Raw genomic sequence first — 23767 nt, 5'->3', positions numbered from 1 at the left:
GTCCTGAAATGGCCACTCCATCAAAATAGCTTGAAACGATTCGGATTTTAATTGCCCCCAAATTGCTGAATGAAATGGACATTTCTCTGTCCGCAGCTCACTCAACATCTCAGCTGACAGTTGACCAGTCAGTTCCTTTCTGAAACCCCGTCCTCTCAGCCTACAATACCTGACGCTCAGTTTTGTTTCTTCTCCTCTATTTCCGTGAGCGTCTCTGGCTTTCTTGGTCTCAGGCCTGTTTCTCACCTGTGTCTACATAGTCTCCGTGTCTCACACAGTTGTATGGCTTTTCACGTCACCACTGTGTCAGTGCCCAGCTCAGGTGTAACTCAATGGACAGGAAGGAGGTCTGTTCCTATCACCTAACACAGATCTTAGTTCATAGTTCATTTCCATAAAATATTTGTGATTAAGTGAATGGACTTTATTATTTCAATCCTACAAATGAGGAAATGGAGGGTCTGAGTTTAAATAACTTATCCATGGTCACATAGCTAATAAGTGGCACAGCTGGTATTCAAAAAGCTTAACTTCAAATCTTTGTTCTTACCAGTACCTCACACTGTATAGCTTATCTCTGACTCCCAGCATTTGCCTTCATTTACCCTAATTTTAAGCCAAATTGGAATGAAATATGCCTCCTGTTTCCCCACTTCTAAGTCCCTTTGAGCTTGGAACCTAATTTTCACTTCTAATTGTATGTTTACCTATTGTTGTACTACTAATCTCGTGCTTTCCAATCCCATGTCAACCTTTAAAATCTTAATTTCTCTAGTTGCAAGTAAATGTTCTTCCACTTAAACTACCCTTAAGTATAGTTGTATATTTGTATTATATTCTTTCAGCATCGAAACTACCTATGGGCTGGGATTGTATTCCACATAGTAACTCCTTAATATTCTGCCTTGAAAGGCTGATTCAGTGTTTGAAGAGTTTTAAATTTGCAGTTGACCCAGAGACAGACTTCCCAAGGGAGAAGAGTAGAACCAGAAATCTGAAAAAAAAAAAAAAATATATATATATATATATCTATATCATTGAACTCTCTATATAGGTGGGTGGATATATATTAAACTCTATCCAGAGAATCCGATCATTTAAGAGAATTTGGGGCAAAGATTTTGCTGCTTCTTGGAGGATTTAGGCAGCTAAGGCTATTTTCTTTCAGCGGGTTTGAGGACGCTGAGAAAGAAGATACACACTAAGAAGTGCATCTGGTGGCTAACTGGGCTCAAATGTAAAAAACAAAGCCTAACAGCTATTTCCCCCAGGGGCCTCTCACGCAAACCACACTCGGGGAGAAGCCCGCAGGAGCTACCTGACTGCACGGAGCTCCTGCACTGGGGCCGCCCAGATGGAGGCGGTCCTGGAATCCAAGCTCAACCAATAGGACTGGGGCTCTCTTCCAGGAATTGCAGCTCTATCTCCAGCACATCAGCATCTTCACCAACCAATGGGAGCAGCTTTATTCTGACCAATCAGGACAATGTCTTTTGGGCCAATCAAGTTGGAGCTGGAGTCCTTATTTACATGAGGATAGACCAATCAGGGACGGGGGCGGAGACTTCTGTTCATATAAGCCACTCCCCTGTGACTAGGAGGGCACTGCCTCTCTCCCGCGGAGGCTCTGGGCGGAGATGGAGCCCGGAGGAGGGCACGGAGGGGGGGACGGCGGACATTTTGGTGGGCCCCGCAGGGCAGAGCACTCTGGCCGGGGAGCGCCCAGCACCTCCTAGTACATGTGCGCCTCGTAACTGAGCTGAGACACTTGCGGTGTCCACAGCCCTGCAGTAGCATAACTGAGCCACTGGCACTGAACCACGCTTCCGTTTCCAGTGCGTCCCAAATCGGGACTTCCGGTTGGTGCGGAAGGGGCACCAACGACCACCAGGTTCTCGGCAGAGCAGTGGGGAGCTGGCGTAACTGACAAGGGTCAACCAGGTGCCTGTGTGAGGTGCGTGGCTGGTGATGCACTTCTGACGACGCCAGTGGGGGTCCAGGTGCACCACGTGTGCTGATGTCTGTGGGGCCAGGGCCAGTCCATTTGTTCACTGTTTCCAAACTTTCCTGCTCAACAAAAGCGAAAATACTGAAGGGAAACCGCACCGAACGCCGAACCCAGGGACATTCTCTTGTCCGCAAACATCACAGCGTGGTGCCGGGTCCCGGCAGTGACTTGCGACACCGTTGTCATCGCCTCGCGGCCGGGAGCCACGTGCTGGGTCCGGTTCTCCAGGGGCGCGTGCGTCAGCACCAGGGGGTCAACAGCGGCCTGAGACGCCGGGTTGGGAAGAAACTCAATTCTAGTAACACAGCTCCCACGGGTCCCGCGCGCTGTGCCCCTGGCCACCGCCTCCGCAGGCTCCGCGGGCGCACGTCCGGGAGAGGGAAAGGCCGAGCCACGGCTGCGGGAGGCGCCCACACGTCCGAACGGCGGTGTCCCCCGCGCTGTCCCCGGCCGACCCTGGGCGCAGCTGCCCGTGCGGTCCCTCTGGCCCGTGTGTGCCGCGCGGGCGGCCGCTGCAGACCCACCGAGCCCTGGGGCGCGGGCCGGGCGCCGGCTGTCACGTTTCCCGACGCGCACGTCCGCGAGCGCACACCGCTCGGCAGGTGGTGCGGGAGCCGCGGGCCCGGCGGCCGGCGGAGAACAAAGGCCGGCGGGGGGCGCGGGAGCACGCGGGCCGGCGGGAGGGGGAGAGGAGCGAGGGGAGGGGACCCCGGGGCTGACGTGTGGCGGGGCCGGGCCGGGGGCGCGGGTGGGGGCGGGGCCGGGCCGGGGGCGCGGCGGGCGGCGGGGCGGCGCATCGCGGGGAGCGGCGGCGGGGCGTGCGCGGCGCAGGAGCGCGGGCTGCGGGCGGCGGGCGCAGCAGCTGCGGGCGGAGCGGCCGAGGGGCGGCGGGCGGCGGCGCGGACAGCGGCGGGCGGGCGGCGCGCGGCGCTGGCGGCGGCCATGGCGGTGGCGGCGGCGGCGCTGGCGGCCCGCGGGGCGCGCGGCGGGAGGGGCCGGCCCCCGGGCGGCGGGCGGGCAGAGGGGGCGGGGCCGGGACGGCGAGCGGCCCGCGCGGCGGCGGCGGCGGCGGCGGCGGCCGGGCCGAGGCGGCGGCGGCGGCGGAGGCGGCGGCGCGGGGCGCTCGGGCTGATGGCGGCGGCGGCCGGCCCCGGGACGGCGCTCTCCCCGCGGCCGTGCGACAGCGACCCGGCCACCCCCGGAGCGCAGTCCCCGAAGGTGAGGAGGCGGCGGGCGGGACGCGGGAGGCGGCGGGAGGCGGGCGGCGGCGGGCGGGCCGCACTCGGGGGTCAGGGTCCCGGCCGCCACCTGCCGCCGCCCCCGCCGGTGCGACCCGGCTTCGGCGCTGCGTCTGGGGAGCCCGGGGCGCACTTCCGGGCGGACGGACGGGCGGACGGACGCGGACCAGCAGGAACGGCGAGCCGGCCCGGGCGCCGGACTCGGGGAACTCCAGTCGGCCTGGCCGCAGGCGCTGAAATGAGGCGTTGGGAGTCGGGGCGCGCGGGGGGACGTGCCGACGGGGCACGCGGGCCCACTTGGTGCTCAAAGTTTAGTGGCCGCGCGGCGGGGGGCGGGGGTCTGCGGGCGGGGGCGGCGCGGTCCCCCCGGAAGTGCGGGCCGGCAGCCGGCGGTGTTCCCGGCAGGTGCGCTCCGGCCCGGGCTGCGGGGGGACCGCGCCTGGGGTCCCGGGGCCCCTCCGGCCGGGGCCCTGCCCACGCGGGGGCTGCGCCCTGACTCCCGAACCTGCGGAGGGAGCCCCGCATCTCCCCGCGCACGTCCGAGGCGGCGGCGCGGCAGCCTCCACGCGGACTCGCGAGTGTCGAGGTGACGGCCGGAGTCTCGCTGCCCCGTCGGCGGGAGGCCCTGGCCCGGCCCTCACGGGAAATCCTTGCGGAGTTTGTGAGAGTGAATTCGAGACACTACCTGCCCCGGTGGTTTCGTCCCTTTTGAGGACGTTGCATTTTTAACTTCTGTCTCTCTTGAGTGTTTCCTTTGTTTTTTAATCCTCACCCGAGAACATTTTTCCATTTTTTGTTCAGCTAGAGTGGGAGGGAGAGAGAGAGAAACATCGATATGAAAGGGACACATCGAGTGGCTGCCACCCGCACGACCAACCAGGGCCGGGGACAAACTGCAACCGAGGTACCTGCCCTTAGCGGAACCGAACCCGGGTCTCTCTGGACCGCAGGCCGACGCTCTAACTCCTGAGCCAAACCGGCCTGGGCGAGTGTTTCCATTTTTTAGTCAATGAAAATGAATTGATATAAAGATCCTTAAAATCTCAACAGTAAGTAAAAAATACATTTGAGTACTTATAAGGACTTATGTCTGAAGTATTGAATATGAAATGTTTCAGTTGTGATACTGCTAAGTGTAAAATTTTGGAAAATAGATGTAGACTGTTCTCCATCTCCTACCTGCTTGCTGGTCTTCACAGGAATACACAGAGCTCTTTAATTGAATGTTTATTTTATAAGAACTGAAAAGGAGAATATTATGTGTATTTTACTGCTTGGGAAAGAATCTGAGTAAACTAATAGCTGGAACCATGTATGACTTTCTTTAAAAGAACTAAAAAAAAAATTTTTTTTTTAAATCGATTTTAGAGAGAGAGGACGGGAGAGGGAGAGAGACAAACATTGATGAGCTGAGCGACAACATTGATTTGCTGCCTCCTGCATGCCCCACTCCGGGGATCTGGCCCACAACTGGGGCATGTGTCCTGACCAGGAATCGAACCGGCGACCTCTTGGTGCAGGGTCGACACTCAACCAGTGAGCCATACTGGCCAGGCTAAAAATAAAATTTTTTAAATTGATTTTAGAAATAGGAAAGGAGATAAAAGCATCAATTTGTTCCACTTATTGATGCCATTCTTTGGTTGATTCTTGTATGTGACCCGACAGGATCGAACCCACAAGCTTGTCATATTGGGATGATGCTCAAATCAATTGAGCTAGCCTGCTAGAGACTTTCTAATTATCATCATCATAATTATATTAACTGACTTAATGGGCACTTGGTTATTTGCTAGACTTTGCTCTTAAGTGCTTTCCATGTGTTAACTAATTTAATCCTTGCATTAGACAAGTAACACAGGAGCCATTACTATGTCAGTTTCACAGGTGAGGGGCAGCTCCCGAGGACAAGACTCAGCCAGTGAAGGGCAGTGCATCCCAGGCAGGCCAGCTGTGGCTGCCTGACCAAAATACCTTACTGCCTCTTCATGTTCTGCAGGGTTCCTTTAATGTGCATCAAGAGGACCACAAAAGAGTACTAGTCTTTGAAAGCTACATTACCATGACTTTTTTTAGAAGTACTTTTTTTAAGCCTTCTATTCATTAAGCCTTAGCTAATATGTGGATACGTCAGTTTCCTAACATTCGGTACCTCATTCATTTTCTTATGGCATTGGTCCACCTCGCAGCCTTGCTGTAAGTGCCACATAATGGATGGTGTCACTTAAATTGGTTTAAGCCTCTTTTTTTGTGTGTGAGGAGGGTGTTGCTCTATAGAGCCATGACTCTTATTAGGTTATGTTTTTCTCACTTTTTGCAACGTAAGAAGAAAATGAACAGGGTTGGTAACCTGTTTTTAGTCCTTGAATGTCCTCTCTTCATAGGGATAGAAGTACCTAAAATAGCCAATTAGTCCTATAAACCAGCTGTAAATTGAACTAAACACTAAATGAGTCATATATTTTTCTCTTAGCTGGGGTCGGAGGGTTTGCTTTCATTTTAGTGTTATAGCAATTTCATGTGTTTATTTAAACTAGAAGGCATTTTAACCTTGGTTGTAGGCTTAGTTGGTAAGAAAGCAAAGTAGAATTAGATATATAGGTTAATTGGAAGATTTTTTTTTTGTTTTAACTTGTATTGAAGATCAGTTTTTAGTTTTTCCAGGTTTTGTCTATGCTGCATTCTTGGCCTCTAATTATAATAATAATCCTTAGAAAGTCTTCAAGTGGAGCCTTTGAACAAGTTCACAAGGTTACCTTCCTTCCTTATTATTCTTTCTCTTATTTTTAAATCTTTTAAATGTATAGGATGATAATGAAGATAATTCCAATGATGGGACCCAGCCATCCAAACGGAGGCGGATGGGCTCAGGAGACAGCTCTAGGAGCTTTGAGACTTCTAGCCAGGACCTCAGGTACTGTCATGTCCTCGCCGGATAATATTTTCTGTGGTGTGTTTCTCTTCTCTGCATTACCCCTCCTGCCCTCCCCCACCCCTGGCAAAGGCAGTTATCAGAAATTATAGAATATGGTTTGTCGTGTTTCACAGTATGGCACCAAACTTGATTTTGTTCTCAGTGCAATTAGGAAATTTACCAATTTTATTTGGTAAAATGCACATAAAACCCACCATTTTAACTCTTTTATTTTTTTGGTACGTGCCCCTAGTGGGAACTGAACTCAGGACCCTCTGGTCCGCAGGCCAACGTTCCAACAGCTGAGCTAAACTCTTTTAAAGTATATAGTTCATTCATAGTGTTGTGTAGCCATTACCAGCATCCATTTCCAAAACTTTTTCACTATGAAAACAGAAACACCATGACCATTAAGCACTAAGAATTCTTATTTCCCCATTTTCCTTGCCCCTGGCAACCACCACTCTACTTTTTATTTGTTATGAATGTACCTATTTCTGGCTCCTCATGTAGGTAGAATTGTACCATCTTTATTTTGTGTCTGGCTTACTTTTTCAAATGTCATCCAGGTAATAATATGTGTTAGAATTATCTTTCTCTTTAAAGTTGAATTACACTCCATTGTGGGGATATGCCGTGTTTTGCTTATCCATTCATCTACTGATGAAAATTGGGGTTGTGTTCACCTTTTGGGTGACTCACACTGCTGTGAGCATTGGTGTATATATCTATTCTGAGTACCTGTTTTCTGTTCCTCTGCGTGTGTACCCAGGAGTGGAATAGTTGGATTATACGGTAATTCTGTTTTCCATAGTATATTCCTACCAAGAGTGTGTAAAGTTTCAAATTTCCCATCCTTATCCATATGTTATGTCAGCTAGTGGTCTTGGGTATCAGTTCAATGCCAGTAGGAATTCCTAATTTGGGTGCAATGAAGGAAACTTTATTCAGTGCGAACAGCTCGATTGTGATATAGCTGTGAGAACAGCACAGTGGTCAGGTGGCCCTGGGGCGAGGCCACCTGGGACCAAGCTCTCCTCCAGAAATGGGTCAGTGGGGAAAACAGGCTTAGGTGGGAAGGGAGAATATGGCTTGAGGCAGAGGGCAGCTGAATTATGTAGATAGAAGTCCCTGCTCCTTGTCCCTGATTGGTCAGTCCTCATGTAAATGAGGGCTCCAAATCCTTGCAGTTTGATTGGTCCAAAAAGCACTGTCCTGATTGGTCAGAACAGAGCTGCTCTGATTGGTCAGTGAAGCTGATGGGAGAATATAGCTGTGCAACTCTGAGTGGATGGAGAAGTCCTCAGTCCTATTGGTTGAACTAGGATTCCAGGAACTCCTTTGTAAAGGCCGGCTCAGATGGTAGAAACACCGGGCAAGCAGCTCAGTGTAAGCTTCTCCTTGAGTTAGTGTGAGGGGCCCTTGTGTATAAATGCCTGTTAGGCTCCTTTTTTGTGTTTGTTTTTTAATTTAAGCCCAGGTAAGCCACCGGGTTCCTTTCTTCATAGGTATCTTCCTCAGAGTCCACAGTTATTTTCTGGGTTTTTTAAAAGCCATTTTAAAGATGTGAAGTGGTATCTCATGGTGATTTTGATTTGAAGTTCCATAATGACTCGTGATGTTGAGCATCTTTTCAGGAACTTTTTGGCTATTTGTGTATCTTCTTTGGAGAAATGTCTAGTCACATTTGTTTGCCCATTGTTAAATTGGGTTGCTTGTTTTTGTTGTTGTTGAGTTGTAGTTCTTTAAATATACTGATATTAATCCCTTATCAGATACATGATTTGCAAATATTTTGTTTCATTTTGTGGGTTGTCATTTCATTCTGTCGATTATGTCCTTTCATGAACCGGTTTTTAAATTGGGCTGAATTCCTTGTTGTCTGTTGTCTTTTTGTTGCCTGTATTGTTAGTGTCATATCTAGAATACATTGCCAATCTGAGATCATGAAGATTTACCCTCTATGTTTATTTCTAAGAGTTTTGTAGTTTCAGTTCTTATATTTAGGATGTTGTTTCATTTTTGAATTAATTTTTATATGTGATATGAGGTGTAAGGGTCCAGTTTGATATTTTTGCATTTGAATGTCCAGTTGCCAGGCACCATCTTTGAGAAAATTTATTTTTGTTTGTTACTTTGTATTGGATAGATGCATAAAATTAGGGTCACCTCCCTGCCTTTATTATCCGTTGATGAAATTTAGAGGTTGCATTATCCCAGGCCCAGAAATCTGTAGTCTGCTGTTCAGAGTTGGGATTGATCTGCAGTTCATTGCCACCATCAAACTAGGGTCACTTTTTGCTACTGGATTTGTGGAGTCAGTGAGAAGAAATAATGACAGTACAGTTCAGTTCATTGAGAAATAGGTTTTTAGAGCTCTGTTCTCTCAGCTTTTTGCAATTCGCTTTATATCTGGGTTGGATGAAGTCTTGGGGGTGGGTGTCAGGCCCCCAAGAAACCGTTCAGAGCTGGTGTCAGCATCCTGTGTGGCCTCAAAGGTCTCCGGGGCTTAAAAACGCCTTTGTTCCTGACACCTGCGAGTCTTGTTCTCTGCAGTGCGTAGAAGTAGTGTTTTCATTCCGGTTTGTTTTGCTTTCCAGGAGGTGGTCTCCTTTCCCTGCATCCACTTCGCAGTCTCCTGGGTGCAGCACCACAGACACCAACTGAGAACTAAATAGTCAAGTAGTTTTTCAAAATCCTTAAACATAAATTCTGAAAAATGTATTTTTTTCAATTTTTTTTGTTTCTTTTAGAGGAAGAGCGATGGGGAGAGAGAGAGAGAGAGAGAGAGAGAGAGATTGATGAGAGAGAACATTGATTGGCCACCTCCTGCACGCCCCACACTGGGGACTGGACCCACAACCTGGGCATGTACCCTGACTGGGAATTGAACTGACAACCTCTTGGTGCAGGGCCAACGCCCAACCACTGAGTGACACTGGCCGGGCGAAAAATAAATATTCTTAAAAATAACATTTAATAGATGCTACATGGAAGGCATAACCTGTGTCTGTGTCTAGCTTCAGCTACTATCCAGCAGAAAACTTGATCGAGTACAAGTGGCCGCCCGATGAGACAGGAGAATACTACATGCTTCAGGAGCAGGTCAGCGAATATCTGGGCGTGACCTCCTTCAAGCGGAAGTACCCAGGTACTGAGTCTTAGCTTACGGAGCAGACGATGCGCACTTGTAGCTAGCAGTAACCTTTCTGTTAGGCTGTCAGCTCCGAGTGTCCGAGTGTGGGTCGTTTCTGTGCCACGTTCCTCCACGGCCGCTTTTCATTCCCTTCTGCCATCCGACGTCCTGCTCTCTCAGTTTGTTCTGTGCTTATAAACGGAGTTAAGCACAACGAGGAAGATACATTTCCTGGGAAAACCTTTAGAAAAGTCATTTTATAGTGATGTGAACAAGGGTTTTGATTCTTCCCATTGTTTTCAACCCGAGGAATGGAAGTGGCCACATCTGGATTCAGGAAACGTTTTACTTCCACTGTTTTAATGTCGCTAATTATGTTACCGACTTGCTTTGAATTATTCTCTTTTCAATTTCATTTAAGCTTTTATTTCTTGAGTTTTTAAGTTTTTTTCCGTGTATTTTCTCTTTTTAATAATACTTGGAGTATGTAATATGAAGTCCTTTTAAAAATCTTTGAAGATAGCCCGGCTGGTGTGGCTCAGTGGTTGAGTGTCTACCCTGCACCAAGAGGTCGCCGGTTCGATGCCCAGTCAGGACACATGCCCAGGTTGTGGGCCCAATCCCCAGTGTGGAGCATGTAGGAGGGGGCCAGTTGATGTTCTCTCTCATTGATGTTTATATCTCCTCTCCCCTTCTCTCTCTCTAAACAATAAAGAAAAAAAATCTTTGAAGATTTTAACTATTTAATAATTAAAAAAATTTTTTTTAGCTTTTAAAAGTTTTATGAATGCATAATGTTACAAATGCAAGCAACTGTCTTTAATCGTCCTTTGTTTTGTTTTTTTGGAGATTTAGAGCGACGAGATTTGTCCCATAAGGAGAAGCTCTACCTGAGAGAGCTGAACGTCATCACAGAGACGCAGTGCACGTTAGGTAACCGTGTCTGGCCCAGGGCAGGCTGGGTGCTCAGGTGGGAGTGGCGAGTGTCTGCCTGCTTCCTGAGGTCTTCCACCGAGTCACTAAAATGCACGGAATTATTTTAATGCAAATTTAGTTTATTTTTGATTACTGTGAAATAAAAGGAGAGTGATATGTCTGATAGCAACACCATCTCCTAAGAACATTCACAGACGTATCAAAATGTGTGCAGAATTCGGATAGTACTTTTTAAATTATTGATCCTCGTCCAGTTGGGTGGCTCGGATGTAGCGCCTTCCCGTGGACTGAGAGGTCGGGGCACATGCCCGGCTGCAGGCTCCATCCCCAGTAGGGGGCGTGCAGGAGAATCCCGGGGGGGGGGGAAGAGGGTCGTGCAGGAGGCACCTCTGCACCTTATTGGTAATTTCCTTTGCACAGACACTTTGATGCGACCTTAATACAAGGCCACGGGATCTGCCACAGCACCAGGTCGGCCCTGACACTGAGTCTGGGACGTCACTTGCGGGGCGTGTCTTTGTGTGCTGATGCTCTTGGTGACATTCATCAAACTTGAAGACTAAGGAGTGTTACATATTGAAAATTCTTTGCTCTTTTCCCTTTGACACTCTGTGTCGTTGGCATCCTGAGGACACCTGTCTGGTGCACAGCATCTAATAAAGGAAGCATCTGGTTGAGAAATTGATTTCTTTGCCTGTGCAGCTTTGGTTATTTTGTTTTGTTTTTCTTTTTTTACAGTTTCTTTTTCTTTCTTTATTGTTGAATGTATTACAGATGTTCCTCATTTATCCCCCATTGACCCTTCCTCCCCACTCCCGCCCCCCTCCTGCCTTTCCCCACATTGTTGTCTGTGTCCATTGGTTACATATAAGTTTTTTGGTTTATTTCTTCCCACCCCCCAACCCCCTTCTCTTTGAGGTTTGTCAGTCTAGCAACCAATTTGTTCTTCTTAATCCCTTCACCTTTTTCACCCATTCCCCACATCCCCCTCCTATCTGGCAACCAACAAAATGTTCTGTATCTATGAGAATGTTTCTGTTCTGCCTGTTTATTTGTTTGTAGATTCAATTGTTGATAGATATGTATTCATTGCCATTTTGTTTGTTAATATATTTTATCTTTTTCTTCAAAAAGACCCTCCAACATTTCATACAATAATGGTTTGGTGGTGACAAACTCCTGTAACTTTTTCTTGTCTGGGAAAGTCTTTATATGGCCATTGATTCCAAATGACAGCTCTGCAGGATAGAGTAATCTTGGTTGTAGGTTCTTGCTTTTCATCACTCTGAATATTTCTTGCCACCCCCTTCTTGCCTGCAAAGTTTCTTTTGAGAAATCAGCTGACAGTCTTATGGGAACTCCCTTGTAGGTAACTAACTGCTTTTCTCTTGCTGCTTTTAAGATTCTCTGTTTGTCTTGAACCTTTTGCATTTTGTTGATGATGCGTCTTGGTGTGGGCCTCTTGGGTTTCATCTTGTTTGGGACTATCTGTGCTTCCTGGACTTGTATGTCTGTTTCCTTCACCAAGTTAGCGAAGTTTTCTGTCATTATTGTTTCAAACAGGTTTTCAATTTCTTGTTCTCTCTCCTCCTTCTGGCACCCCCAAGATTCAAATATTGGCACGCTTGAAGTTGTCCCAGAGGCTCCTTACACTATCCTCATTTTTTTGGATTGTTCTGATTGGGTGTTTTTTGCTTCCTTATATTCCAAATTGATGGTTTGCTTCTTGGCTTTATCCTCTCTACTATTGAATCTGTGTAAATTATTCTTTATTTCAGTTAGTGCCTCCTTCATTTCTGACTGTGCATCCTTCATTTCTGAATGGTCCTCTTTTATGCTCTTGAGGCCTTCACTTAAGTTTGCGAGGTTCTCACTAAGTTCATTGAGCATCCTTATAAGCAGTATTTTGAACTCAGCATCTGTTAGGTTGCTTATCTCCCTTTCGCTTAGTTCTTGTCCTGGGATTTTGTTCTGTTCTTTCATTTGGGACCTGTTTCTTTGTCTCCTCATTTTGGTTGCCTCCCTGTGTTTGTTTCTATGTATTACTTAACGAGAGGTATGGGGCTAGCTGAGACCAGATGCTGCTCGTTTGAAAGAATTTAGGAAAACCTGAAGCAGGATCCAAGACAGGAGAATCCTATGGTGAAGCAACTGGTGCTGGGCCTGAAAGTTGGGTGGGGCAGGGCCTCAGGGAATCACCAGGGCGGGGCCACCAGTGTGAACCAGGAGTCCCAGATATGGCGACTGTCTGCTGCCCCAGGGAAGGGCTCACCAAAGGAACAAAGGCCTCTGACAGCACATCTGTCCCGGAGAAAGCCCCCTCTGCAGCCCTCGCTCCAGTGCCAAACAGCTCAGTTCTTCCCTGTATGTCTCTGGCGCCCCTCGAGCTGCCTCCCCTCCAAGCTTAGAGGGAAAGAGTCCGATAAGTCCGTGCGCGGGCCCTTTAAGGAGCTGCCTGGGGCTCCAGCCGCCTCAGCCTCCCTGAGCCTCAGTTCCCACTGGTTTTATGGCCAGAAGTTATGGGGATTCTCTTCCTGGCACTGGGACCCTGAGCGGGGTGCCTGGTGTGGGACGGGGACCCCTCAGTCCTCAGGGAGGACCTTCCCTGCCGAGGTGTCCTCCTGATTTTTATCCACCATGTGTGGGTGTGGGACCAGCCCGTCTGCCTCCGCCCTCCTCCCAGTCTGGATGTGGCTGCTGCTTTAATTCCGTAGTTGTAGGACTTCCATTCAGCTTGATGTCAGGTGGTTTTGAATGATGGTTATGCTGTAGTTTAGTTGTAACTTTGATGTGGTTGTGGGAGGACAGACACCGTGTTTACCTACGCCGCCATCTTGACCGGAAGTCTGTTTCGTTTTCATTGCTTGATGTCATAGTGTGAATTTCTTTTTACTGTTTTCAGATGTATTAGAATATCTTGGTTGGTTGATGGAAGGAAAGCCTTGTCAATGCAGAGTAGTCGGAAGGAAAAGCAAATTAAAAAAAGTGATTTTGTTCTCTTAGCCCTAATTGGCTTTCTTTATCTTCTTTCGGCATGAAACAGGGTTGACAGCTCTGCGCAGTGATGAGGTGATCGACCTAATGATCAAAGAGTACCCCGCCAAGCATGCCGAGTACTCGGTCATCCTGCAGGAGAAGGAGCGGCAGCGCATCACCGACCACTACAAGGAGTACTCCGTGCGTGCGGGCCGCAGCTGGCGCCCGGGTTTGGGAGGTGGCAGTGTGAGGTCATAGTGACTTGAGGCTGCAGTACTGTACTTGCAGCAACTGCAGCAGCAGCGCACGCAGAGGACGCAGGTGGTGCCCGGGTTTGGGAGGTGGCAGTGTGAGGTCATAGTGACTTGCGGCTGCGGTACTGTACTTGCAGCAACTGCAGCAGCAGCGCACGCAGAGGGCCGCAGGTGGTGCCCGGGTTTGGGAGGTGGCAGTGTGAGGTCATAGTGACTTGAGGCTGCGGTACTGTACTTGCAGCAACTGCAGCAGCAGAGCACGCAGAGGGTCGAGGCCAGCAAGGTTCCCGAGTACATCAAGAAAGCGGCCAGGAAAGCAGCGGAGTTCAACAGCAGCCTGAACCGGGAGCGCATGGAGGAGAGAAGAGCTTACTTTGACTTGCAGACGCACGTAGGGCCCTGCCCCACTGGTCCCCGCACCCCGCGCACTGCTCTTGGTGGCTGCGTGCTCAGGGCCCCTTTCTCATGGTGACCTCAGGCCAGCACCAGGTCCTTTTCTTCCCAGAACTTGAGATGTCACTGTTAAGGACGGCCTGATAATACTGTGTGTGTGCCTGTGCATGTGCGCATGTGTGTGCGTGTGCGCATGTGTATGCCTGTGCGTGTGTGCGCCTGTGCGTGTGCCTGTGTGTGCGCATGTGTGTGCGTGTGTGCCTGTGCGTGCGTGTGTGTGCGTCTGTGTGCGTCTGTGCGTGTGCATGTGCACAGTGTCTTTGCTCTTTGGTGGATGTGCGACTGAGGGACACTGACACTCCTCTGTGCCCACGGTGCTGTAGATTTCCCCGTCAGCTCCCTGAGTTCTCAGTTATGTGAGGTTGGAAGGAGACGTGTCCCCGTTTCACAGGTGTTAAGCTCAGTGGTGCGACAGTTGCCCAGCCACATGCTGTTACGTGTGAGAACACTGCCTTCCTCAGGAGGGAGGGCTGGGGGAGCCGGACCACACACACTGTTGAGTAGAAGCAGCACTGCTCCATTGGGTCGCAGCTCCTGGCTCCTCTGGTTCAGCTATTTGGGGAGGAGGACGTGAGATTGTCCCCTGACGCCCGGCTCCTGGTGGGCTCAGTGTGCTTCTCCGTGTTCACTCAGGTGATCCAGGTGCCTCAAGGGAAGTACAGAGTGTTACCGACAGAGCGGACCAAGGTCAGCTCCTACCCAGTGGCCCTCATCCCCGGACAGTTCCAGGAGTATTACAAAAGGTACTTGCCGTTCGTGCTGGTGTGGCTGAAGGACGGAGCCATGCGTGGGGCCCTGCAAGGGTTGCGCTCTGCACGTGCTCAGACGTGGTCTGGGCGCTGGGTCCGTCTGTCTCCTGTGGGTCTGGATGTCTTCTGATGGAGCATCTGCTGGCCGAGCGCTGACTGCCCATCTCCTGGCCCCCCTTGTGCTTCTGGGCAGGAGCTGGGCACCTCGCTTCCTGGGGGTCCCTGCCCCAACAGTGTGTGTCACCAGGAGGTTACGGGAATGCAGGCACAGCCCCTGGCCCGGGCCGCAGTCACAGCACTGCCCGCCTGGCAGCGGCTCCCTCCTCGTGGCCAGGTGCCTGCATCTCGTTCCGGCCGGGTGGGGCTGGGTCACCACTAACGGTCACTGTGTCAGAATGTCAGCTTCTGCGTCAGGCTTGACCCTGTGTTCTTTATGATAGAGGATATGATTTAGAGTCGTGTTTAAAATAGACTGTAGGGCAATACTATTTGAAAGTCCAATTTACATCGTGGGTCAGCAGATTTTAATTTTTTAAATATTTGAGTCAGCAAATTATTAAAGTGAGGTGCCAGCAACCAAGCCTGTGTCTGCTGCGGCGTCTCAGCCAGGGTGGCGCTGCTCCGGCTCCAGCTCGGGCTCTGGCGGCTGGGCCCGTGCTGTGCCCCCGCTCAGGTAGACGCTCAGGCGGACGCTCAGACTCTCAGGCAGACGGCCTGGCTCCTGCAGCACCTGCCTCACCAGCTGCTTGTGTGACTTGTGCTGAAACGTGCTTCATCGACGCTGTGTCCTGGCAGCGCTGGACCGCGGGCTGGTTTCTCGAAGCCGCGTGCGGTCCCTGCTCTGGGTGGGGCTGCGGTAGCGCACAGGCGGAACTGGGGTGGCGGGCGCCCGTCGGGTTCTGCGTGGCCGTGGTTTTGCCCTGTCTGCTGACGTTTTTATTGCCTTACTGTTCTGGGATGAGGGTAAAGGAGAGAGTCATGTCTTGGTAATTAAGGATCAAACGCATATTTTACACTTAGTTTGCTGAACAAATGTTTAGGCTTTTTATTTATTACCTGTACCTCCTTGATCATCAAAAGGAAACATAATTTATTGCCTTGAATCATTTTCACAAGTATTTGGGGTAAATTGAGAAGGTGAGTCATTTGCTTGATGAAGGAACGTGAGCTGCACTCTGAACCTCAGGTACTCGCCGGATGAGCTGCGCTACCTGCCCTTGAACACGGCGCTGTACGAGCCCCCGCTGGACCCCGAGCTGCCCGCGCTCGACAGCGATGGCGACTCAGATGACGCCGAAGACGGGCGTGGCGATGAGAAGAGGAGAAGCAAAGGCACTTCGGTGAGACCCTTTGTCTTGCAGGGGCGCTGGCTCCTCCCCCTTCACACTGTCCCAGCCGCTTTCCTGGAAGAAGGTCCTCCGACCTCTGTCCATCCGACCTCTGTCCCTGCTCTTTCTGAATGCGGCTGTCGCAGAAAGGCTTTGTGGAGACGCGCTCTCTGTTGTGTGCGTTGGCCCCTTCGTGGTTCTCAGCACCGCGGGCCCAGGGCTCTGGCGCTGGCTCACAGCCTCGTGTCGCGCCCTCTGGTTCGGGCACCTGCACTGTGTTCCTGCCGCTGGAAGGTGCTTTGGGAAGATGTCATGGTGACTGACCGTGTGCTGTGCTGTTAGGTGTCCTGGGTGAGGCTTTTGGTTTTTTTGGCATCAAACGCGCAGGCAAGTCAGTGGGAAGTGGTGGCTGGTGGCACTGCAGAGCCAGGGGGCGGCCTTTGCACTCAGCAAATGGCCTGCACCTGACCAGGCGCTGCCGTTAAACCTCAGTACGTTTCTTGTTCACCAATAGGTTCTGAAACATAGTTCGTGACCTGTGTCTTATAAAGTCGGGTGCTGCTCAGTTATTACAGTGACTCCCCTTTCCCGTCTTGTCGACTGGTGAGGGGGTGGCTCAGCTGACCGTCGCCCACCTTGTGAGCAGTGGTTTCAAGGACCGGCCTGTGGGAGAGGGGCCGACAGTTGTGCCGAGACTCTCGGCTCCCATGGGCGGGTTCTCAAACAGCCCACGGGACTTTCTGGGGGCTCGCTCAGATGCGGACAGAATTTAATTAGGAAAAAGTGTCTATTAGCGTGTTAACAGTAATTCTTTATTGTGGAAGTTAGAAATATATCTCATGTTGACAGTGGGGGAATAAATTCTATTTACATGATAGAAAGGCAGTTGAAAGAATATTATGTGATAAAATGCACATAACACTTAAAAATAGGACACACCTTCACACAAACACACGCGCACACACCATGTGATCCAGACTTGTGTTTCTCAGAACGAGCGCACACGTGTCTGGGTGTGTGCAGCCACGCACGGGGCGGGGCACACGTGTGTCCCCGGGAGTCGTCTTAGGGTCAGGGTGTGGGTCGCCGTGGCTGTGGACGGCCTGGTTTTTAGATTTTCAGTTTCCATAATTTATATGAACATAACATTTTCATTTTTTTAGAAAATATTAAGTTAAAAAGTGAATGAAGTGACGAGATGTTGAACCCTGAACCGCGAGTATCAGCTGTGTCGGGTGCTCGGCGACCCTGGCCCCGTGTCATCTGACGTGGGTGTTGGGCGAGCTTGTTCAGGACTGGGGTTCTCCGCAGTGCCCACTTGTTCACAGGTGTGTTTCTAAGGGTGTTTGTATCCGGCCACGCAGGACACGCACTGTGGGGTGGGTACACGCAGACACCGGCTCCTCGGGCCGCGCCAGGGGACACGGTGCTGTCGTGTGCTCAGGAGACAGTGCAACTTCACCTTCCTTCCTTTCGTCTCCACCAGGAAAAGTCTTCTTATGTTTAGAGTTATCTTTTTATTTTTAAGTTGATGGAACTTACATTTTTTAAAAAACATTTTCTGTGGTTTTCACAAGTTAGACTTGAACCTGTGAGAGTTCTGAGGCATGTCTGTCCTTTGCCCTGCAGGACAGCTCCTCCGGCAACGTGTCCGAGGGTGAAGGCCTTCCCGACAGCCAGGAGGAGCCTTGCCCGGGCCGACCGAGACCCAAGGACAAGGCCGCCACGCCCAGGAAGGACGCTTCCAAACGTTCTGTACTGTCCAAGTCGGTTCCTGGGTACAAGGTAGAAGAAAAAAGCCCCTGACTCAGCTTCCTCCTTGACCAGCCTCTCTCCCTGAGACAGTTTGCTTTTGACTTTCAGAGTCGTGGGGCTGCTGCTGCCGAGCCTCCCCAGCTGTCCCCTGGCCTGCGCCTCTGTCAGCTCCCTCTGTCGGCTCTGTCTCCCGGTGGCTTTCTGTCCCTTCGGCTGTGGTTTAGCTTCTGTTTTCTGTGTGTGTACACCTTATGAAAACCTTTCTTTTTCTTTTAAATAAGCAGGCAAGTATGGGTTTTAAAAATTATTTAATAGGCAGTTCTTGACGCTTTGTTTCCTCGGAGTGAAGGTCGTCGCGATCTGACATTCACGCGTCTAGTGCCCGGGGACTGAACAGGTCGCGCCGGGCGTGTGGCTGGAGGAGCTGTAGGTCAGGCTGTGCTTTCCTGCTGCCTTCGGTCCACTTGTCAGATGCAGCCAGCGCGGGTAGAACACAGTGAGCCTCTGATCTGCGCTGTGATCATTTTGGCCGGCGGCCTGCGGGCCTGTCTTGTGCAGTGACCGGCTCGGATGTGCTGGGGCCTGGTTTCAGCTGGCTGTTGGCGTGTCATCACCACCGCATGTCTTCCTGAGCCTGCCTCCCCTCAGAGGCCAAGGCGAGGTGTGCGTGGGGCTTCGGGTCACCATGGAGGGCGGGGGCAGCTGCAGGCTTCACGTTCTGGGTGGTGTGAGATGCTGTTGTTTGGTCTGGGACGTATCGGATATGCGCTTCGCTGTGTCGTGAAGGTGTTTCGGAGGCGTGTCCAGCAGCGAGGAGGTCTCACTGGGTAGGACTCTCAGCACCTGTCACGTGTTCGGTCAGGACTGTGACGAGGACAAGCGGGGCCCAGTGAGCTGCCAGCCACGTCCCTGGGCCTGACCAGACCCTTCCGACAGCCCCTGCAGTGAGAGGCGCCGCAGTCAGTGTCCTCCACACGTAGCACCTGCACGTAATCATCTGAAAATTCATGTTTTCAGCACAAGGCAGACAATGAAGCTTCATTCAGCAGGTTTGGCTTCCAAGGGTGTGAACAGGCTGCAACTATGTGATTGATTTTTATACTTATTTTTACGTATATAACTTACCTGATTTTTTTTAAACTAAAGGTTTAAGTTAGTGCTTAATAATTAAAAGCAAGTGAACTCCAAAGATTAGGTTTTGGAAGGTTAGCCTGGCGTGTGCTGTGCGGTGCAGTGGCCGCGGGCAGAGGCGTTGCGGTGAGACTGGGTGGCCGTGGCTGAGAGGACGAGGGGTGGGTCGTCCATGGAGGCTGACGTGGAGCAACAGGGCTGCGGCTGCCCGGTGTGCGGGGCACAGTGTCCTGGGTGGACGCGCCAGGGCACCCGCCTGGGGCAGCTGGTTCCGACTTAGTGTAGAAACGTGAACATGTGCATTAAACGTTAACCTCTGTGAAGTGTTAATAAGCCAAGATGTGCCTCAATACTAGGATACTTCAAGCCGAAGGTCATAGCATCAGGGTTCTGAATGCGGGAGCTGAGAAGAGTGAAAACTGTGTGATGTCGTGCTGGGCCGCGGGGGACAGCGCTGTTGAGGCTCCGCCAGCCTGCGTCGCGTTTGTGAGACAGACCTGCGCTGCGTTGGTGCTGCCGCGCACGTCTTGCGTGTCTCTGGTTACTTTTCAAGAAGGAAGATAAATGTCTTGTGAGCCTGTCAGCTGAGGTGCTGAGGACTCAGGCGGGGGTGGTGAGCATATGAATCTTCTCGCAGTAGTGAAACGGTGTTGCGGGGATTGAAGTGGGGTCGACGGCCTCGGCTGACATGCGTAGGGTCCGTTCGTTGATGTGCAGACGGCTCTGCGTATTCCCGGCCTCCTCCCGAGCCCAGCACACGCTGCGATAGCGCCCCAGCGACGGCCGTCCGCCGGGCCAGGTCCTGGTGGGCAGGGCTCCTGAGTGAGGTCTTGAGCGAGCAGAGCCTTTCCTGCCCTGAGCCCTGGACGCCTCTCAGAAAGTGCTGGGAAACAGCCCAGCCTCCGCCTCCCCTCCTCCCTCGCCCTCCACCCATCTCTGTCTCCATCACGACGAAGACTGGGGTAAGGAAAAGTGTAAGTGTTTATTTAACAAACATGATTTTAAGCTTAGAAGTTAAGCCTAGAATTTTCTTGGTGTCCCTCTTATCATAGGTGTTTCGTGTGTATTTTAACAACTGTGGACCTTGACATCGATCTAGAGCGTGAATGACTAGCCTTGTGTTCTGCTTCTTTTGGCTTCTGGAAGGAGCTCCTGTGCGTAGCTCTGCGGAGTTCACTGTGGTGGCACTTCCCGGGCGCAGCGGAAGGGTCAGAGCATCATTGTGTGTCTCGTGCACTGCGAGAGGCAGATGAGTCTCTTCTCTGTAGCACAGGTGGCGTCACTGAGATATTTCTTACTCCGGTGGCCTGGGAGGCAGTGCCAGCTCCCACGTGACCGAGCACTCGGCCCAGAGGCACGTGCTGTGCTGGGGCAGGCAGGGCCTCGGCCCAGAGTAGGTGCCAGCAGGGGGGCTCACCCAAGACCGAAGGTTGGAGCATGTGACACGATCCTTTGTTGGGGGAGCAGGGTATAAGGTATACACGCAGGAGCTGTAGATTAGTTACTGGTAAAGTTTTATATGTATGTTTTACTTCCATGATATTTATTATTTTGTAGAGATATTGTGATTGTTTAGAGTTACTGTTTTTATTATATTTATGTATAAGGTTGACTTTTTAAAATAAATAAGCCAAAAATTATTTTTGAATGCCTCTGTCATCTTTTGCAAAGAAAGACAATTAAAAAAGTAAAACCGCTTAAATAACTAAGAACAAATAGTTTAGGCCAACAGGCTCCGAAGGCAGCAGTGAGATCTTTCAAAGCTGGAATACTGATCACCAGTTGGAGCTCTGTTCAGGCGTCTCTTTGGCTCAGTGACCTAGAGAAGGGAACTGTAAGATGTATTTGGCTAGGTTGGACTGAAACAGAATTCTGTTTAAAATAATGTTTCTCCCCGTGTACATATGTGCCCCCAGCCCCCATTTCACACTAGGCCACATTTCCTCTGCCTTCTCCCTGCTCCTCACCTGTCCACAGAGCATCAGTGAGCATCATCCACTGTGACGTGCAAGTGTCTCCCTTTCCGGGAACTCTAGGTGCAGTGAGCCCGCTTTGTTCTTCTCCATGTTGCCAAGTGGTTTCAGAGCCCAAGTATCTTCATTGGATTGAGCATGTTTTTAATGTGAAAAATGAATGGTACTCAAAATATAAGGGTGTCTCCGTATTTTTTTAAGTGATAATTCTTTTCTTGTTTGAAAACTTGCATATCTCATATACTGAATGCTTTTTCCCTAAACGTGGCCTTTTAATGTTAAATATACAAAGGAAATAATCTCACATTGGTATTCCGGAAACATTTATACACATGACAATGTCTACATGAGCCATATTTCCATTAGGTGTTAAAACCTCGGTATTGTAATTAGATTTTATAGTCTAGTTTTACAGCTTTGGGAAATGTCAGTGATTAAACAAAATCAGTGTATAAGAAGCTTCTTAAAACTGAGTCTTCTCTTCTGTGATGAGCCTGCCTTCGTAATACTGGTCGTTGGGAACTAGGGTTTTCTCTTCCAGTTAGTAGTGCATCTGGCATTGTGTTTGGTCCCCGTTCACCACAGTTACTGTGCGCGTAGGCAGTGGAGAAGGCCACGGGTCCTCCATGAGATCACCGCTGACAGGCTTTTAAAATGAAATCTGAGGCTTAGGAGGCCATTGTATGTTGAAAGCAGTCATGTCTTGCAGGTCCTCACTAGAGGTACCAAAAGTAAAGATAAGGCATACTTAACAGCATTCCTTTTGAACCCATAGCAAGTTCTTCTGGCATGAATTTATAGCCCTCTTCTACCCTTCCAGCCAAAGGTCATTCCAAATGCTCTATGTGGAATTTGTCTGAAGGGTAAGGAGTCCAACAAGAAAGGGAAGGCTGAACCACTCATACACTGCTCCCAGTGTGAGAACAGTGGTAAGTACCCACCTCTTCTGCCACTTTCCCCGCCGCCCGTGTAGCTGTCAGCTAGACCGCACTGGAGAATGACCAGCCAGTGTAGGGACCTCGTAAGGTGTAGGTTAAGTCCATGCATCTTCTTCAGCTCTGCGTTTCATTTTTCCTTGGCAGTGAAACATCATAGCCATTCTTGAGAAATCAGAAAGCAACTAGCATTTTATGATGCCATGTTAAGTTAAGAATTCCTGTGTGAATTGGTGAATCCTACTAACACTGGTTTTGGTTTAGGCCACCCTTCTTGCCTGGATATGACCACGGAGCTTGTTTCTATGATTAAGACCTACCCTTGGCAATGTATGGAATGTAAAACTTGCATTGTATGTGGACAGCCCCACCACGAAGAGGAAATGATGTTCTGTGATATGTGTGACAGGGGTTACCACACTTTCTGTGTGGGCCTCGGTGCTATTCCATCAGGTAAAGATCACAAACAGAAGGAACCCCCTTTCAAGGGGATCCTCCCAGCGTTTTCTTTAAGAGCCACAAACACCACGGTGACCTGAAAGGCCTGTGCTGACTGCCTAGTTCACACCCACCTGCTCCCCGTGCCCAGCCCTCCCCACCGGAGGGCAGATGCCGCTCTGGGCGCCTGGCTAAGCCTGGCAGTGGACCTCAGGGTGGAGGAGCCCCCAGTCTCCTACCGAAATAGCTAAAGCAGCAGCATCAATTTATTTCAAAGCCTTCATTTTATTTTCATGTGTCACCAGTACAGACGCTTAACGTAGCGAGTGCTGTGCTCTGGACACATCGGGCCAGGTTTCTATCATGGAGGCAGCACACCAGTGTTAGGTGACTTCAGAATGAGCACAAAGCTGAATGAATCACAGTAACTGGACTGAAACATTACACACATATTGTGTAATTTCAGAACTCATTTGCATAGTTAACACTGTATATAATGCTTTATAAAATAATGCCTAGAACTACATTTCCTGGGAATCACTAAGAAGCAGACAAATAATTATCTGAAGTTATGCCATCATTCCGATCAAGGATGTGGTACAACTTGTCACCACGCCATCCAACACTCGGTCAGTGATGAGAGCCGTGCCTGCCGCGGTCCAGCAGGACAGAGAGGAGGTACCATGGCTGCCAGGGAGCAGCAGAGAGGGTTGAGAAGAGTTGACTCAGGGACTGGCTTTATCAGGACTTGAATTACAGAACTCTGCGAGCACTGTAGTGTTTGAGTTTCAGAAAGGATCATAATTTTTTTAGGTTCGTATCATCACATAGTAGCGCCCTTCCTACCACGAATCCACAGAGGAATATCATGAGTGACAGCTCAGGAAGGAGCCAAATGGGTTTCAAATTCGGTCCTAATACAATTCATTCTATATTAACTAACCATTTTTCTCCTAGGTCGCTGGATTTGTGCCTGTTGTCAGCGAGCCCCCCCAACACCCAGGAAAGTGGGCAGAAGGGGGAAAAACAGCAAAGAGGGATAAAATAGATTTGACCCCAATATTGTAATATGCATTTAAGTGACTTATTTGGTGCCAATTCATTTACAATACTCATTTTTATGCAATAAAAGATTTTTGAACTTAACTATGTGCTTAGAATCTGCAAGTTGATTCATTTCTATTATAAGCTGCTGTTACCCTTGGAAGCAGTTTCTGGAGGAGAAATCGGTGGTTATCTCTCAGTACCTTGGGTCTCTTCAAAAACTCAGTGGAAGTGTAAGGCAATTTCATTTGAAATAATTATCCCTCCATTAGCCTGAAAGTTACTATTTTCACCAGATTTTCCTCATCTATTGTTTCTGGCCTACCAGACACCACCACAAAGCCCAGTGAGTAATGGGAGACTCCTCCACCTGGCGCAGCGGGGCTGAGCCTTCATTAGCCTGCACCGCCACCTGCGGGGCGGGCGTGGGGGCGGGGCGGGGCCTGCAAGCCTGGGAAGTGGGAGGCTGCGTTGCAGACTTGCTCACACGTTACTTTGT

The 23767-nt window shown here is 50.2% G+C and overlaps 1 protein-coding gene across 4 annotated transcripts; it reads left to right on the top strand.

Moving 5' to 3' along the window:
- Positions 1-1638: 1638 nt before the first annotated feature.
- Positions 1639-23397, top strand: PHF10 (PHD finger protein 10). Of its 4 annotated transcripts, none has more exons than XM_036248278.1 (12): positions 3096-3226; positions 6054-6160; positions 9181-9311; positions 10146-10229; positions 13276-13409; positions 13704-13853; positions 14549-14658; positions 15851-16004; positions 17622-17777; positions 21672-21780; positions 22051-22239; positions 23182-23362. In XM_036248278.1, exons 1-12 carry the CDS (start codon positions 3140-3142, stop codon positions 23265-23267), a joined length of 1497 nt encoding a protein of 498 aa, XP_036104171.1. In that variant the 5' UTR covers positions 3096-3139; the 3' UTR covers positions 23268-23362. The 4 variants fall into 4 exon arrangements, with proteins under 4 accessions (XP_036104174.1, XP_036104171.1, XP_036104172.1 ...); XM_036248279.1 differs by having other exon boundaries at positions 3140-3226; positions 10152-10229; positions 23182-23397; XM_036248281.1 differs by lacking the exons at positions 3096-3226; positions 9181-9311 and adding an exon at positions 1639-1954 and having other exon boundaries at positions 23182-23397.
- Positions 23398-23767: the final 370 nt, after the last annotated feature.

The sequence above is a fragment of the Molossus molossus genome, unplaced genomic scaffold, assembly GCF_014108415.1.
Source record: "Molossus molossus isolate mMolMol1 unplaced genomic scaffold, mMolMol1.p scaffold_m16_p_8, whole genome shotgun sequence".
Taxonomy (NCBI): Eukaryota; Metazoa; Chordata; class Mammalia; order Chiroptera; family Molossidae; genus Molossus; species Molossus molossus.
This window is presented reverse-complemented; position numbering and strand designations above follow the sequence as displayed.